The sequence below is a fragment of the Cyprinus carpio genome, chromosome B3, assembly GCF_018340385.1.
Source record: "Cyprinus carpio isolate SPL01 chromosome B3, ASM1834038v1, whole genome shotgun sequence".
NCBI classification, from domain to species: domain Eukaryota; kingdom Metazoa; phylum Chordata; class Actinopteri; order Cypriniformes; family Cyprinidae; genus Cyprinus; species Cyprinus carpio.
Window position 1 is genome coordinate 23,611,353 of NC_056599.1, and position 17,900 is coordinate 23,629,252.

General features: G+C 36.2%; 1 protein-coding gene across 1 annotated transcript in view; it reads left to right on the forward strand.

Moving 5' to 3' along the window:
* The window catches only part of LOC109080630 (synaptotagmin-C-like), a 41,560-nt gene extending 25,475 nt beyond the window's left edge, over window positions 1–16,085 (forward strand). Inside the window, exons 9-13 of the mRNA XM_042720313.1 lie at window positions 3,946–4,066; window positions 4,592–4,763; window positions 9,087–9,216; window positions 11,921–12,011; window positions 12,850–16,085. Of these exons, the coding sequence (XP_042576247.1) occupies window positions 3,946–4,066; window positions 4,592–4,763; window positions 9,087–9,216; window positions 11,921–12,007 (510 nt within the window). The 3' untranslated portion in view covers window positions 12,008–12,011; window positions 12,850–16,085. The remainder of the gene's footprint in view (window positions 1–3,945; window positions 4,067–4,591; window positions 4,764–9,086; window positions 9,217–11,920; window positions 12,012–12,849) is intronic.
* The last annotated feature ends 1,815 nt before the right edge of the window (window positions 16,086–17,900 follow it).

The following is a 17,900-nucleotide window of genomic DNA, read 5'->3' on the forward strand; positions in this document are numbered from 1 at the left end:
CCTAATCAAAAAAACACACCTGCGGGTAATTTTTCTAAAAAAAAAAAATCCTTCACCCAAAAATCGTTCAAAACTGGTATGACTGACTTTCTTTGGTAAAAACTAAACTTTTTTTTTTTTTTTAAGAATGATGGTACCTAATCTGTTTTCAACCTGTCCTCCAACCAATACGCCCGTATAGGTCGTTTGTCCAAATCCTTAAATTCAACCCATCAGAGCGTATACTACAACTGCGCCCCTATCGGCAAAAGGGCATTTTCATATTAATGTTTTGTACTCTTTTATTTGCACTGTGATTTGCGTTTCGTGTAGCTCAGTTGGTAGATTATTGCGTTATACCTTAATATGCAATCATGCTATCATGGGTTCGATCCCAGAGAACGGACATGCACGTAAAATGTATATGCTCAATAAATCATAATTTAGCATGATTTCTGTGAGGGTTAGGGGTGGGGTTAGGTGTGGTCATTTGAACGAATAAGCCACCTAGTAAAATATGTACGAATTACTGTGAGATCGGTGTAAAAAGGCCACACATTGCATTTAAATAAATGTAAGTTTTTGATTGGTAATGGATGATGTTATACATCATTTCATGACGACAGATGCAAGATACTGTCATTATTTTTACGCCCGCTAGAGGCCGCTTAACTTTAAAATGTAAATATAGGTCGTAATAAGGTGCTTGCACAAACGACCTATATGGTCGTTTTTTGTTGGAGGACAGGCTCTCTGTTTTGGTCACCATTGTCTCCCATTATGTGGAAAAAATTTATTATGCTCCGCAGAAAAAAGAAAGTCATACAGGTTGGGTGAATAAATGATGACAGAATTGTTGAGGTGCATTAGAGTGTGGTTAAATCTAAACCCTGCAGGAAAGTGGCCATCCAGGTCCTGAGCAGAACAGAAATCAGTTTTTTGCTTCATTTATTGCCATACACATTAGTAGAGACAGTAAGTCAAGGGGAGAGAGGGGAACAGTGTGGCAACATGACCTGGGCAATACTCAAACCCTGGTCTGCTGTGAGCACCACTGCTCAATATGTCAAAGCACTCACACTGAACACATCGGCATTACGCCAACACCTCAATAGGAAATGCTGGAAGTGCGCTTGACTACACCAAACTTCTGGAAGTGTGCCAAGATACTATATAACACTCTTCTACTTTACTTGATCATCATTTGATAGAAATATGCACAAATGTCTGTTTTGAGCAAAATTGCATTCCCTGGGCAGTACATACAATGCAATTAATTGCACAAGACAAATAGCACTGAGTTTTGTGAATAAAGTAAATCTTCATTGAATCTACATGAAAAAAATATTAACATCTAAATGAACTGGTTTTATTTAAGTCAAAAATATTGTTTAAGATCACCTGAAAACATTCACTTAGACAAACAAAGCTAATTTTTATTGATTAAATCAGGTAGAAATAGCTCTTTAAGGTAACCACTTTTTACAATGTAATATATGTAGAAAGGAGGCATGTTTGTTCTGGAGAAAATTACATTTTACATAGAATGCAGGCATGTTTTCCTTTAAAAAAATGACATTTAAAATTAAATTCAGCACTGTTTTTGTGCCTATAGTGTCTGTTAACTGTTTTTAGAATGGTATGTGATTTAATACACAACACGGTTTAGTGAATTTTGCCTTATAAATTGTGCTGGATTTCATAAGAACCTTAGCCAGGACAGATTTTATAATAATGTTGGTATATTTTATGATACTTGCATATTTCTCTTAAGTGGAGTTGAAAAGCTCATTTTATATTCATGAGACGTTTTCCACAAATGAAAATCATGCGTGATGCCATGATTACATGCTAAGGCGATGATGATGATGTGTCCTTGGGGACGTTGGTAGCAGAGGTGTGAGGAGATCTAGTGATGCATGCGCTCGTCCTTCCAGAGAAAATTACATGAAATTAGTGAAGGTCAACTGTGCAAAGGAGCCTTTTTTCAAGAGCACTCCAGAAATTGCCACTGCATCCTAATGGAGCAGTTTTTAGAAACATTTTTATCGTCGTCGTAGAATATTGTTATTTTAAAATGTGTTTGTACCTTTGGAGAACAGAGAGAATAAATCAAATCAAACTCAAGCTGCAGTGTGCTTAAATAATGTAGATGAAATTTTCCACAGTACGACTAGGTCAAATGAAGGAAAGAAGATAAATCTGGCACCATCTACTCTGTCTGACAAGACAAATTTAAAAAATATTCAGTGATGCATGCTGGATTTGAGTATGTTTCTGACATTTGTGTGTCTGACATGTGAATGGATGTAAATGAAATGTTTACACGCAGGATTCAGCCAATCGGCTGCTCAGGTGGCATTAATGGATTTACTTGCTCAGCTGGTTCAAAAAATAATAAAAAATGACTTGAGGTATAATTCATTTTTCGAGGTGCTGGTGTGTAACCAAAAAAAAATAAAAATAAAAAAATCTCAGCACATGTACAGACACAGACCCAAAGCTGGCAGCTCCTATAGTTCTTGGAGATGTACAGTACCTCAGATGCTTGACGTTTTTGATGAAATATTGCAGCTCTTTCTGTTTACCTCTGCTACCCTTGTTCTTTTTTCATCATAGCTGATGATTAATTCTGTCTGGCAGAACAAGAACTTGAGAGAAAGATGAAAGGTTCAACTAAGAGTGTAAGGGACAAAAGAAGCCTAGCATCTCAACACATAAGCTTCAGATAGGAGAATCCACCCATTTGATTTCTTTAAACTCATGCAAGTGATAATACGACAAATGTAAATACGTTTTTAATCTGAATTAAACACACACTTTGTGGGCAAAAGTATAGGGACACAAACCTCTTAATTAGTTAATTCATTTAAAAAATAAAAATAAAAAAATAAAATAAAAAAATAGAATTCAAACATGGTACTGTGATAGGATGCCAACTTTGCAACAAGTCTTAAGGACGTTTGCAATAAGACGTTAAGTTCTAGTTTTTGAAATTCCATCCCTGTTAGATATACCATGGTCAGCTGTAAGTGGTATTATTGGAAAGTGGAAGCATTTAGGAACAGCAGAGGAAATTATTACTTTTACTTAGCAAAGATGCATAAAAATGATGAACAGAACTTTCAGAAGAACAGCTTTTATTTGAAACAGAAATACTTAATGTCATAAATGTCTTTGAATAAAATCACTCAGTTTTGAAAAATCTTACCCAGCAGAACCATTTCAAACATTATTAATAATATTAATAATAATAATAATAATGAAGGTTTCTTGAGTTCAAAATCAGCATATGTGACCCTGGACCACAAAACCAGTCTTAAGTGTAAATTTTTCGAAATTGAGATTTATACCTCATCTGAAAGCTGAATAAATAAGCTTTCCATTGCTGTATTGTTTATTTATGGTTTAACAATCCATATGTATGGTTTAACATTTTTACAGTTTTACTGAACCTAAACGTTTGAACTTGCATGTACACAGTCTCTGTGCAGTTGTCTTGCTTTTTAATTTACAGGATTTATCGGATTTATATGGTCATAACCTGAGGATTCACTCCAAAAAAGTCTGTTTTTAATGTTTATCGTAGTGCAGTTCCATGGACTTTCATTGTAAGTGCATTACTGTAAACACGATTTTCCTCTTGTTTGTAAAAATTCAAGGACGAGTTCAGATGAATTCTGTGGTAATCAATTACATGCCAAAGATGCCGTCTATAGATCTGCGTTTGAATTGAACATAGAGAAATCCTTTAAAAATGTTTGATTAAGTATTAAAAGCCAGAGACATTCCTTCGGTTTATCCTTGCATCTTAATAAAAGGACAAATAAATTATTGAAACATTTCAAGAAATACGGTGTAGTCATTTAAAGGTTTCCATGAATCTTTTTTTTTTTTTTGCATTTCTCACAATATAACTTCAAAGTGACCTTAGGACCTTTCCATATGTTTTTTTTGCCTCTGCAGGAGAAAGCTGACCTGGGCGAGCTGAACTTCTCACTGTGTTACCTGCCAACAGCTGGCCGACTGACCGTCACCATCATAAAGGCCACCAATCTGAAAGCCATGGACCTCACGGGCTTCTCAGGTACCCGGTTTTGCTTGTGGTCCCCAGCCATTCCTCTAATTCCCTCATAATTAACAGAGATACCTCATTAGCACCTCAGACATTGTTAACATTGAGACGTGATGAAACTGCCGCTCATTAATAACCTTGGTGTAACTCGTCCAGCATGTGAATACTAAAATAACATTAAAGGTCACAAACCCATCAGTTCTGAAAGTTGTGAATATCAAATAGCACCTCTAAAAAGTTAAATGTCAAAACTGAAATGCCTTATAAAGGTATCAACATCACAGCCATAAGGACAAGAGACATCTTTCATTAGTGTTGGCTTATTTAATTATCACAGCAAGGCTTGAAGTAATGTAATAAAGATTCCTCTCATAGGACATGATCACGGAGCATTATGAAAAAGTAATGCTAATGTATCGTTATTGTTAGCTGATGCCGTTATTAGCATTAATTTTAATGTTGTCGATGCGTTACGTCCTGCTGTTGCCATTTCTTTGACAAATTTTCTCTCTCCTTCACTCTTGCTGTTCTTCTCAGATCCGTACGTAAAAGCATCTCTGGTTTGTGAAGGTCGAAGGCTGAAAAAGAGGAAGACGTCCATAAAGAAGAATACTCTCAATCCCACGTATAATGAGGCTCTGGTCTTTGATATCCCCAACGAGAACATTGACAATGTGTCGCTCATCATCGCCGTCATGGACTACGACTGGTAAGATCATGACTGTCCTTTTCATGCTGTGATGGGCTCTGAGACATGCTGCAACACATCAGGCTCCCTGCTGTGATATGAGGCTTGACAGGAAGTGCCCAATTGTAACTTTAGGCGTGCTTACAGGCTGTGTCTCACAGAATTTATTAATGGATTTTCCATTCATTGAAAGAATAAAGCATTTATTGAAGGTCTGTGGAAGAGCTTCAAATTAGATCAACACAGTGTTTCCTACAGAGTCCAGTAGTGTAAATACTTTCCTATTGTAATATTTATCTAGTGTAATAAATGCTACCATTCCAAAGTTTGGGATCTGTATGATTTTTTTAAAGAAATTGATACTCATATCCACACTAAATCTATCCAAAGTGACAGACAAGCCATTTATAATGGCTATATAAAAGGCATTTTTCTTGCACACCAAATCAGCATATTAGTATGATTTCTGAAAGACCATGTGACGTTGAGGACTGGTGTAATGATGCTGAAAATTCAGCTTTGCCATAGCAGGAATAAATTACATTTTAAAATATATTACAATAGAAAATACTTGTTATAATATTTGATGATATTCACAATTATATTTTCTCTCAACAAATTGTATTACCAATAACATAACAGCATAACAATTATGAGTGACTCAAGCTTGAATCACTTGAACTCGACATGATTTTAGATGATCTGATAACATTTATATATATAACATCTGACCATTTGAACAAAGTCATTTTCTTATTTGATTAGTGACCTAGAAACAGAATCTGAAATATTTCCTATTATGTAATATATATATATATATATATATATATATATATAATATATATATACATATATATATATATATATATATATATATATATACATATATATATATATATATATATATATATATATATATATATATATATATATATATATATACATATATACATATATAATATTCAATATTATGTTTTCTTATTAAATATGTAACATTTGTAATGTTTACAAATTTAATTGCTAGGTTTATTGTTTAATATTAAACTATAATTAATAACAAATTTCAGAATAGACCAAAATAGTGCCATTTGCTATGTTGTCGAGAAGTTAGCAATGAATAACTGAATTGTTTTTTTGTTTTTTTTTCATGCATTTAAGGATCTCTGTGACCGATACTGATAAGATAGTTTGTTGTTTAATTGGTGAATCAGAATTCATGTTGCACATATTTGTATGTGTATGCGCTCCACTGAACACAGGGCCTAATTCCCCCATGTGTCAGACTATTCCTGCTGGACTTGTGCACTATTTTGCATAAAGACAGACACCTCATGAATATACATGACAGCCTAATACTAATGGAAGTGGTGTCTGGTGGTGAGACACTCTGTAACACAGCCAGTGTTTCTTGTCTGGTGGGCACACCTTAAGTCACCTCTTCTGTGTGTATGTGTGTGTGTGTGGGGGGGGGGGCTGTTCTTGCTGCACTTCAGTATGATAGACCTTCAGATTGGCATTTATGTCTAGCTTTTGCATTATTCTGTATGTTTTTTACTTTTTGAAAATGAAGTGTATGTACAGGTAGGTGTGTAGTGTCACCAAATCCCACTTTTATGGCCATGTTTTTTCTTTTGTGGAACAAAGTACGCTTTGAAAAATCAGATGCATACAGATCATGTATTAGAGTCTATTTTAAGAACTGCTGTCAGTTCTGAGGAAATCCACACCCGAGTTTCCCAAATGTTTGTCGTGTTTGTCGATGCTCTCGGTGATTTCATCTCTTCAGAATGGCACGCGGCACACCAGCCGCCCCTCCTAATGAAGCAGCTCCTCTGTGAGCCGCAGATAACGCCTGACGAATTGCTCTTAGCTTTGCTGCATGCCATCTGTGCTAAACGCTCCATTCAGAAGCATTATCGGCTGCATAATAGTCATTTCTTACATATATCTGACATGCTAAACGATCCATTTTGCAATGTTTTAGTGTTTCTGTATTTAAACCAGCATTACTGTGGATGATGTCACACAGGTGCAGGCAGAGCCAGTTATTTTTGTTTGAGATGAAAAAATGTTGTTCATAGCATGCAGATTGCTTCATAAAACTGATGTTATTCATTTGATTTGAGCACAAAGACTTTGTTTTAAGTCTTCAGTCAAGCTTGATTGTCTTTATTTTGGCATTATTGTTATTAAAATGAAGGCAGGACATAAATTCAGCTGGCACTCATTTCTTTGAGCATGACTTGATTTAGTGTTGGTGGAGCTACTTTGAATTTGTTGCTTCCTAAGCTACATTAAACTACAGCTACATTTAAAAAAAGAAAAAAAAGAAAAGATAATTATGCTTCAAACTGCTAACAAAAAGTAGCTACATTGAAGCTATTTAAGAGGGTTAATTCAGTTCAATTGTGTAGCTATCAAAGCTGTATTTATTTGGCACAAAATTTAGATCTGAATTAGGATGACAGCATTCAATTATCCTAATACATTTATACTAAAAGCTAAATGATTGATATAACTCAGTAAAAACAGGGCACAGCAGCATTAAAAAAAAAAATAGAGTGAATCGGTGACTCATTTATTTTTACCTCTTTGTTTGAACCATCTGGACAAAATCATATAATTTCTCTAAAATTATTTCAGGGGACAGTTTTATTTATCTACACTACCATTCAAACTTTGGAGGTCAGTAGATTTAAAAAAAAAAAAAATTATACTTTTATTCAGTGACATTAGTGACATTAAAGACATTTTACAATGTTTTAAAAGATTTCTGTTTTAAATAAAAGCTGAAAATATGTATCACGGTTTCCGCAAAGATATTAAGCAACTGTTTTCAACTTTGATAATACCGAGAGATGTTTCTTGAGCAGCAAATCATCATATTAAAATGATTTCTGAAGGATCATGTGACACTGAAGACTGGAGTAATGATGCTGAAAATTCAGTTTTGCATCAAAGGAATAAATTACATTTTAAAATATATTAAAATAGAAAACAGTTATTTTTATTATTGTTAATTAATTTTTATTATTAATGTTATATTCATGTTTTTCCTGTACTTTTGATCAAATAAATGCAGTTTTGGTGAGCATAAGAGACAGGATTAGTTCACTTCCAGAATAAAAAATTCCTGATAATTTACTCACCTCCATATCATCCAAGATGTTATTGTCTTTCTTTCTTCAGTCGAAAAGAAAGGAAGGTTTTTGAGGAAAACATTCCAGGCTTCAATGGGGATCAATGGGTTGAGGGTCCAAATTTAAAGGGCTCTACATGATCCCAGCTGAGGAATCTTAGGGTCTTATCAAACAAAACGATCTTCTAAAAATTAAACGAAATAAAAATTATATACTTTTTAACCACAAATGCTCTACTACTAACTAATCCTTTAAAATAATCTTACCAACCTCCAAACTTTTGAACGGTATTGTGTATATAAAACTGTTGCAGGGTCTCATATTTCTTGTGAAATGACTGTTATTATTAAGTATATGTCATCACTATTGCAATAGCGTAGTTACACTCATGAATTTAGGTCTTTATAAAGTCTCTGATGTCTCTATACAAATCCAGGCCTGTGACACACATAAACCCTGGAGTATTTTTTTTTCTACTTCTCCTGCTTGGCAGTAAACAGTTTTTTCTGTCCTGGTTTCTGATCAACAAATGCAAGAGGAAAGATTTATTTAAGTTCCACTTATTGAACCCGCTTGTTATTCCACCGTCACTTGAGCAGCTTTTCATACTCACTTTTCGAGTAATTAAGTGATTATGACACCTCTCCCTCTACTAATCTTCTCTCTCTCGTTTTCTTTATCTCGGTAATCAGTGGACCTATCATAAACAACTACCCATCTGTCCTCTATGACAAATTTTCACTCAAATCATTGAATCCGCTCCCTGTGCTCTTGCCTCATTTTGTTTATCTCGGTAATTCAATAATTGGAATGTACCTCTGTCTCTCTCTCCGTCTGTTCTCTGTTTGTCTGTGTAATTATGTCTCTCAGTCTGTGTCCGCGTAATTAAAGGACTGCGTGTGGAAACTCTCTCAGTGCGTCTGAGGGTGTGTGTGTGTGTGTGTGTGTCTTAATGGGCAGGTTGCTATATGACACAAAGGTCCTATCTGCATCTTTCTAATTATATGATGCTGATTAGGCCTGTTTTTTATCTTGCTACTTTGTGCTTCCTAGCGCCTCATGTTCTCCTGTGTCTCTTTTCCGTCTTTGCTTCTCTCTCCATTTGTTGTAATGGATGCACTGTTCTGTGGGTTCTCCTTCATTTCTTAGCCTAACTGCATTAATTCACTCTCTCCCTCCCACTCTCTCTCTCTCTGTCTCTCAGTATCGGTCATAATGAGGTGATCGGGATGTGCCGTGTGGGCAGTGATGCTGATGGACCGGGAAGGGAGCACTGGACAGCTATGCTGGCGAATCCCCGCAAGCCTATTGAACACTGGCACCAGCTGGTGGAGGTAGACAGCGTGACCGCATGGAGTGTGTGTGTGTGTGTGAGCGAGCATGTGAAAATCAATCATTGTGTGCTGTGTGTTATTGTGTATAGGCAGTGTCCTCTATACAAGCCAAGTCCGATTTAAAATGCCTTTAACCTTGGCACATGATACCTGTTTGTCTTTATAAGTGTTCACCATTCAAGCAGGCTCTCTTGTCTTGAAAAAAGCACTATGGTTGTCAAAAGTATGTACTTAGGTTTTTATTTGCCTGCAAGCCCTGTTTAGAATGCGTGCACCTCACGATCAAATGCACTTTTAGTTCAAATCCCCATCTGGGTGAGATATTAATGTATACAGTCAGTTATGTTTTAAGTGAATGTAAACAGACGGGAGAAAAAAAAAATTGATGTGTGCATTAGAGCTTGCAGTGTAAATACAGTCTACTGTGTTATGTTGACAGCATTAATCAGAAAACATTAGCACGAAAGAGAGCAGACCACTTACTCGCTCACTGTTGACGTGAATAATAATTGAAGCAATGCTTTCTTCACTGAAAAATACTTAAAACTACATCCTATTGTTTTAATTTAATTTGTTAATACAGTATTAAAAACTAAATAAAACTTTGAATATTGCTGTGGTGTTGAAATTGTGAAACCAGATATTCACTGGTATTGGAATCAGCTAATAAAATGTTGCTTTCTCTTGATAAGACTAAAAGAAAATCTAGAAAGAATGAAAGCCTAAATTGAAAAAGAAACCTTTCTGGTAACTCTTTCCTTGAAGCCTGTATATATAATGCATTAAAATAAAGGTATTCATAATGCACGATAATGCTTTTATAATGTCCTATAAAAGACCTTATAATCTTAATTAGTGTAATACTTACCTTTCTGGTGGTTATATAAAATAAGAGTTGTATGTAAGGGCTAATGTATTACATATTAAATCTTAACAGCAGGATCAGGACCCCTGAAGCGATTTATTTTGCGACTGATTGCACAAAATCTTTCCTATTACATGGCTACTTAACAAATAAATAAATAAATGAACTTTAAATACTGATTTGAGTCGATTAGTTTTTTTGTATGGGAGAAGGAGACATAGGGCCAGATTTACTAATAGCTTGTGCCAGCACAAACCCTCTTTTGGCATTAAAAAAACTACTGTCAGGGTTTAGAGGCACGCAGTGAAACATTAGCGATGAAAGGGCGTGGATAGTTTTTTTTTCCGGCTAACCTTATTGCATATGCATTTGTAGGAGTTTCCATTTCAGATGCAAAATTTATGGGTGCAGAGTATTTAAATAAATCATGCAATGTGATTTACTAAGGTTTATGCTAGTTAGTTTACTGGTATTTGCACCATTATTTAAACCCCCTCAAAAAGCATAAAAGCATACCTTAATCCATTCTGTGGCTGTGTTTGTATATTACACACACCTGATTATCATTGGCTCAGCTTATTTGTGACCCTATGCTAATTTGAGCCACTCTTAGATAGATTGTGCTGGTCATTACAGGAATGCATTTGCTGCATCTGTGTTCTTTAATTTGCTCATTGTCAGTAGATCAGCCACAGAACTTTCCACTCCTATCTGTGACTTTATGCGAATGTGCTCTCATTCTAATTTGCTCTGTTTAGTAAATCTGACCCTTAAAGACACAAAAACTTGGTTTCTTGCGACAATGATAAGTTCAGTGGACATTATACTAAAATATGACTGCAGAATTCCATGTTTAATGCATGAGTTCATTCCAACACCTGATCAACATTCTATTGCATCTGTTATTGTGTGCTTTTATGAGTGAGTTTAATAGTTCATTCTAAAATATTTTATTGTATTATAACCAGTGCTGGGTACTAGATTACTTACAAACTGTAGTTCATTACTGATTACAGATTATAATGAAAATTGTAGTTAGTAACGTAATCTAGGTTATTCATTTTAGGTAATGTACTACTACAACTTTTTAGATTGCTTTTATATTACTTATTACCTGACTTGTTTTAAACTTGCTATTAAATAGTAATTACATATTAATGTATAAAAAAGCCAAAGAGAAAATTTATTATTCGAAGTATTATTGTCATGACTGCCAGAACCAACAATTTCTGAAGGTCACTGGATATGATGAAGATATGTTTCACAGCTATGCAACACCCTTGTTTAGTAACTTGCATAATTATTAATTTCATACATTGTCTAATTCAGTGGTTTGCAATCCTGGTCCTGGAGAACCCCCAACACAGCACATTATACTTGTTTCCTTAATCAAACACACCTGATTCAACTCATCAGCTCATTAGTAAAGACTCCAAGACCTCAAATGTGTGTGTCAGAAGAGAGACATCAGAAGTGTGCAGTGGTGGGGGTTCTCCAGGACTGGGATTGGGAAACACTGGTCTAATTACATGAGGGGTGCTTCCCCCACCCCTAAATTTAGAAGAATGGATCGGAAAATTATTTACATGAGATAATATACATGGGCTTTCTATGTCGTGAATACAGTCAAAGCTAAATGGTTTGACACACAGTAAGTACGAGTACTCAGTTTTTGGAATTGTAATCAGTTACTACCCAGCACTAATTATAACTGTGGTTACAGTTAATACTGAAAAGATACAATATAATAAATCATTAATTGCTTTGATTATGCCTTATATATATATGAAATCACCTTCTGAATAATCACCTATTTTCATTGCTGTTTACCTTTCACAGGAGAAATCCATAAACACATACGTGTCAAAGAGTGCCACAGCCTCCCCTAAGCCACACATAGTGGTAGACAGCCCTCACTCTGAGTAGAGATGTGAGTACACACATACACACACACACACACACACACACACACACACACACACACACACACACACACACACACACACACACACACACACATGAACATAATCGCATGCTGTAAATAGAAGAGGACTTCCTCACATAGGGGATCTGAGTGGGTGTTACACTGGAGTACTTCAGGTTTCAGTCATGAACTAACACACATGGATAAAAACATCAGTGTTTACACAGCAGCAGGATATAGCTATCAGTCCTATTTTAGAGTGCTAAATAGGGTTAGAGTTAGGGTTAGGCTTTATAAACAAAATTTTCAGGACACAAAGGCAAATTTTGAGAGCAGGTGTGGTTAATATGTAAATGGAACCACACTGAACAACTAGTTATGTGGGGTTCTGATATGAGCTTGTTTTGTGGTTGGGTTACACTTGTTTTGAGTGCAACCCAAATCTGCTGTCTAAAAAAATATTAAAACAGCATTTGAAGCCACTGTTGGTTAATTAACATGACACATTAATTGGTCCTCAGTTGGACTTATTTTTGAACTCATGTTTTATCGTGTTAATTTTGGTGCTTTCTGCGGTTTAAAAAGACACTATCTTTGATATTTATTCATGACTTTCTAAACAAAAGTGTTCAGAACAGTTATTTGTTCTTATGACGCCATTCAAGCTGCTTTTCTCAACTATTCAACACAATCACGTCTGATAGTAAATGCAGTTGTCAATCCCATACAATGTATGAATGCAGCCATCTGTTCACTGAAGCTCTTTGTGTTTATGTAACTTGCCGTTTGTGTTTATATGGTTAACTGTTTTTCCTGTCTCTCTGTTTCTTTTTCTCATCCTCAGGTCAGCATTATCTTTTTAGCAACAGAAATACATTCTTTCTTTTCACCTGTGAATAATTATTCATCAAGAAAGAACCAGAGAAGAGACTGTGCTTGTGGTAGTGCTATTCCTCTAAGTCAACCCTGCAGACCCAACACAATATTATAGAGAAATATAACTAGACTAGACCGGACACAAATCACACACTTACACACACAGATACATCTCCACACACACACATGCAAACAAACAGACATGCTCACACATGGAATCATAACAAAACAACTGGCATGGATGGTTTTGCTTCAGGAATGATGTTGAAGGCAAAATATGTCGTGATTTATTCAGGGGAAATATGACAAACATTCCCACTTTAAATAGATAATCTTTATTTAGTTATTTGAAACTGAGCCTACAAAAAAATAGAGATTTTAATTACTTAAAAAAATAATAATAATAATCAGGAGAGACCTGATAGATTATGGACCACGAATGTTTCTGTGTATGTGTATGTGTGAGTGCATGTGTGTACGTGAGTTTGTACGGGTGTCTGTGTGTAGCTATAGAAAATCTCTACAAGGTGTTTTCAGTCTGACAAGTAGCTGCAAGTTCTCGGAGTGGTCTTCTCTGCCAATGCAGACTCCTTGCAACTGTTTCCTGTTTCTCTGGAGAGGAGGACTACTTTATGACCGTTCCCATCTGGAGAAGGAGAAATAAGGACGGATACATTGGCCAAATCGTGTCGTGCAGTATTGAAATGTGTCCCTCTGCCTTTTACATTTTTATCACCTTCTGCTTGGAGCTCATTGAGATCAGCAGTGTTTCCTTTTTTCCTTCGTTTACTAGAGTCCAGCCATTCTTCTTGTTCTACCAGATACTGAATGAAATGATTTGAGAATATGTTTCCCTGACATGGACACACTGGCAGACTGAATCCCACTGAGAACTCTTCCAAAGGGAGCTATCATTGATTTCAAATACTGGACCCTAACTGAGACGGGCCTTGGATTTGTGTGCACTTCCTGGAAACATATCCTACGGGGAAAAGATCTGGCCATAGTATTTTATTTTTATACCACGCCAGGATTTTTTTTTTCTCTTAGACATTTTTAATTTCAAAAGAGGAAGTGTGTGCTCTCCATCATCTTTCTGCCAAGAGGACCGCTTTGGAAAGACGCACGCATTCATCCTCTTTTTTCCTCCCATGTATTCTATGTGTTTGTAGGAGTGCTCTTTTGTGTCGATATGCGTTTGCTCGTCGGTTTGTGTGCGCGCGTGTATGCCTGTGTCGGTATATGTCACCGTGACCCCGTGTACGTCTCCACTTCCCGTCCTTTGTCCTGCGCAGAGAAAATCTTGTTTTGAACAATCAGTTGTCTCCTGTCCTGTGTCTTAGAGGAACTATTTCTTGTGTAGGACCTGTTGCACTTGGTAGGGACAGGGTCTGTTTCTCAGACGCGCGTTTCGGTCGTTCTCCATCGAATGTGGTAGACATGTCTCTCTGTTGTGTCCCTAGCCTGATCTGTGTTCTCGTGTTGGGTGTGCTTCTCTTTTTTTGTTAATGTGCTCTGTGTGTACGAGGGGACAAACCTGGTGGCCACAGCTGTCGAGGAATAAAATGTTAGAAGTTTTTCATTGTCTTTAAAAAAAGAAAAGGAGAAAAAAAGACAAACTGGTTCTCTTCATCTCTTTTGGCTAATGTGACTATCTTTCCTGTCTGAGCATTCCTTGCAAACAGAGACAAAGAGGGGGACACGTCTTTTATTGTTTTAGGGCCGCAAGATTACTTATATAATTTTACATTACAAATGGACTTCCGACGCTTTCTTTTTGAATACGTTCAGTATAGTCACTGCTTCTATAGTCAGAAGCAATATAGTGGCCAAAGCGCTAAATTCACATACCCTTGATATCCAGGGTCACTGCCTCTATTAAAAGTATAATTCACCCAGAAATGAAAAATCTGTCTTTTACTCACCCTCATGTGGTTCCAAACTTGTATGGCTTATTACTGTGGAACACAAAATCATTTTTCTTTACACAATACTTATATAATGAAATCCAATGGGGTCCAGTATTGTTTTTGGACACCACTGGCTTCAAAATATCATCTTTTGCAGAAGAAAGAAAGTCATGCTGGTTTGAAATGACATGACGTTGCATAAATGATAGCAGCATATTTAATTTAAGATGAACCATGTCTTTAATATCGCAGTAAAACCCCTGCCAATGCTACCACACGTCCCTCAATGGAGAAATACTACATTACCAATCACTAACACTCATGTTATTGAAATGTACATCAGTATAATTATTTCCCCCTGAGCTCATATTTTCTCTGTTTCCATTATTAATCACATGCCAGGCCTTGGACGCGCACACACACACACACACATACACTCTCGTCCGGTGTGTGCTCAGTCCTTAGTCAGTTATCGTATATCAGCTCTTGTTGTTTTCTAAGAGGCCATTGATTCCGTCATCCACGTGGATGTGGTATCGACCCGCAGTCTTCAGCTCCTGCCTCCAGGCCCATCTCTTCTGCTGCCTTAGATCTTACACTGTGGAGGCACGATCCCTGTAGAGTGACCTCTGACCCCGTCATCAGCGCCCACAAAATACAAACTCTTTAACGATAGCTTTCTCTTCGGTTCACCCCAGGCCATAATTTTCTCTCTCTGTTTGTCTCCCCTCTTTCCTCTGTCTCTCTGTGTCAGTGCAATTCTGAATGATCCTGAGGAAATGTGTTTGCATGCTTATATTAACATGGATGATGTCAACTTGATGCAATGATAATTTAATAAGTGATGCTCAACACAAAAAAAAAAACTGACGATGAACTTGATACTAACACTACTAATGACAAACATGTTGACCTAGCAACCTGTTGGATATCATCAAAACACTGATGATTAATGTTGTTAATATTGTATATCCTCTTTGAGATGGTATTACAGTTTCTGGATATATTTTTCTTTATTTGTTTCTTAGTTCGTTTGTTTGCTTTTTTAGTTTTCTTTGAAAAGGTTTACTTTTTTATATGTTGAGATTAAGCTGAGACTTACAGTAGAGCAAGATAAAATGAAATGCAGTCAGGGTGAGAACATTTCAGCTGAAAAAAAACCCCAACAAAAAACAAAATTTAAAAAAAGACCAAAAAAAAAAAAAACTTTTAGGAGGATGATTATGTGAATGATAAAAGGATGATTCAAAGGCTGGAGCGATGATGACTGAAATAAAATATGTATGAAAAATCATTGCAATGAGTTTGCGTGATACAGCTATTTGTGTTCATGTAACGGTTTGTGAATCATGCTGGTCTTTCTGTCTGCCTCTTACTTTGTCTCTCACTCCCTTTCCCCTCCTGCTGTGCATTAACTTGTGTGTAATTATTTAGTTACCATCATAAATTCTTTATCAAGGGCCCACTTTATATAAACGCAGTGTGGAGCATTGCATTCATGTACATGCTTCTGTTTTTCTGCATTTCCATAGGCACGCAAACGCACTCACAACCACACGTGTCGTATCCATAAATCAAATCCTCAGCCTCGTTCTTCAAATCAGGTTGTATCTTTATGGCTTTTCCGGTCACAAAACTTCCTGGCATTAATTGCACCCTTGTGGTGTGATTCTTAGAGGGTTTGATTTGTTACTGCCTGATTCTTCAGCATCCATCTTGACTTCTTAGAGTCGCATTCATCTGAGTCTAATGCAGTGTTCATCTGAGCCTCACTGTACGCAGAATAGCCAGAGTCAGCACTCTCTGACACACACAGATGCAGGAAGAGAGACAGAGGTGCAGGGAATTAGCGCATGTGGTGAAGACTACAAATGTGCTACAGAGAAAAACAGGGGGTACATCTTGACAAGAGAACAGGAGCCAGTTTCATTAACACAGCCGTTATGTTAAGACAGTATCTTAAGAGGTAGTCTGACCAAAATTATCAAATGTGGTCTTTCTTTTTTTTTTAAATGCACTTGACTTCAAAAAAGTAAGGACTAGTCTTTAAAAAAATTAGTATGACTGACTTCTAATATTATAGTCTAAGCAGTTTACTCAATTGGCCCCAGGGTGAACAATATGAAAAGAGCGGTAAGAGGATATATGTTTGAGAATAGCTGGAGAAAACTATTAGGGGAATGGAATGAAATGAATATTCCTTAATTCAGGTTCAATGCAAGTTAAGCTCAACTGACGCATGTGGCATAATGTTCACTACAAAAATTAATATAGACTTGGTTTACAGGGACACACAATAAACGTGAATGAGCTCATACTGTAGCCTAAATGTTTTAAATTCTCAGTTTTGTCAAATGAATAATAATAAAACAAATAACCATTACACAGAAAAGTTATTTGCCACTTTGACCAATGACTGAGATGGCCAATCAAATCAAAGTAGGCGGGGTTTACTGTTGACAGAAGAAACTGCGAGAGCTCGTATTCAGTGCTACAGTTTTAACGAAAACCATATGAAAGCGAATTAATATTTGACAACTATGACAGTAGTTAAACGACCGAACGCAATATCAAGACGCAAACTACTCCGCTTTTTTCTTTCATATAGGCAGTATTGCCTATTTGGATTGAAAATGTGGTATCATATACGTGATTAGTGTAATTCATAACTGAATGTGACGAGACAAGAAAGGTTTTCCACATTTTAGGCATGCAAATAAAAGTACACGTGTGCATATTTTAAAACAGGCCTATTCTTTGCAAATAGTTCAAAATGATTACTTCCCAACTAGAATTAGACCTAAAAAAAAATCCTTCACCTAAAATGTAGATTATTTATTCTTTCAAAGGTCCCCCTTACGAAAATTAACCATTGCTTTATTGTGCAGTAACCGTGTGTTGATTGCCATTTTTATAAACACAGTTTTACTACAAATACTATGGTTAGCAAAACCATGGTTCATTTGTGGTTATCATGGTTTATCTATAGTAACCATGTTTTTCTTTCTTTTTTAACCATGGCTATTTTTTCGTAATGGCCCCATCGGATCCATTTACTTCCTTTGTGTTTCGCCATTCATTCATTATTCACTCATTCCTTAAACGTTAT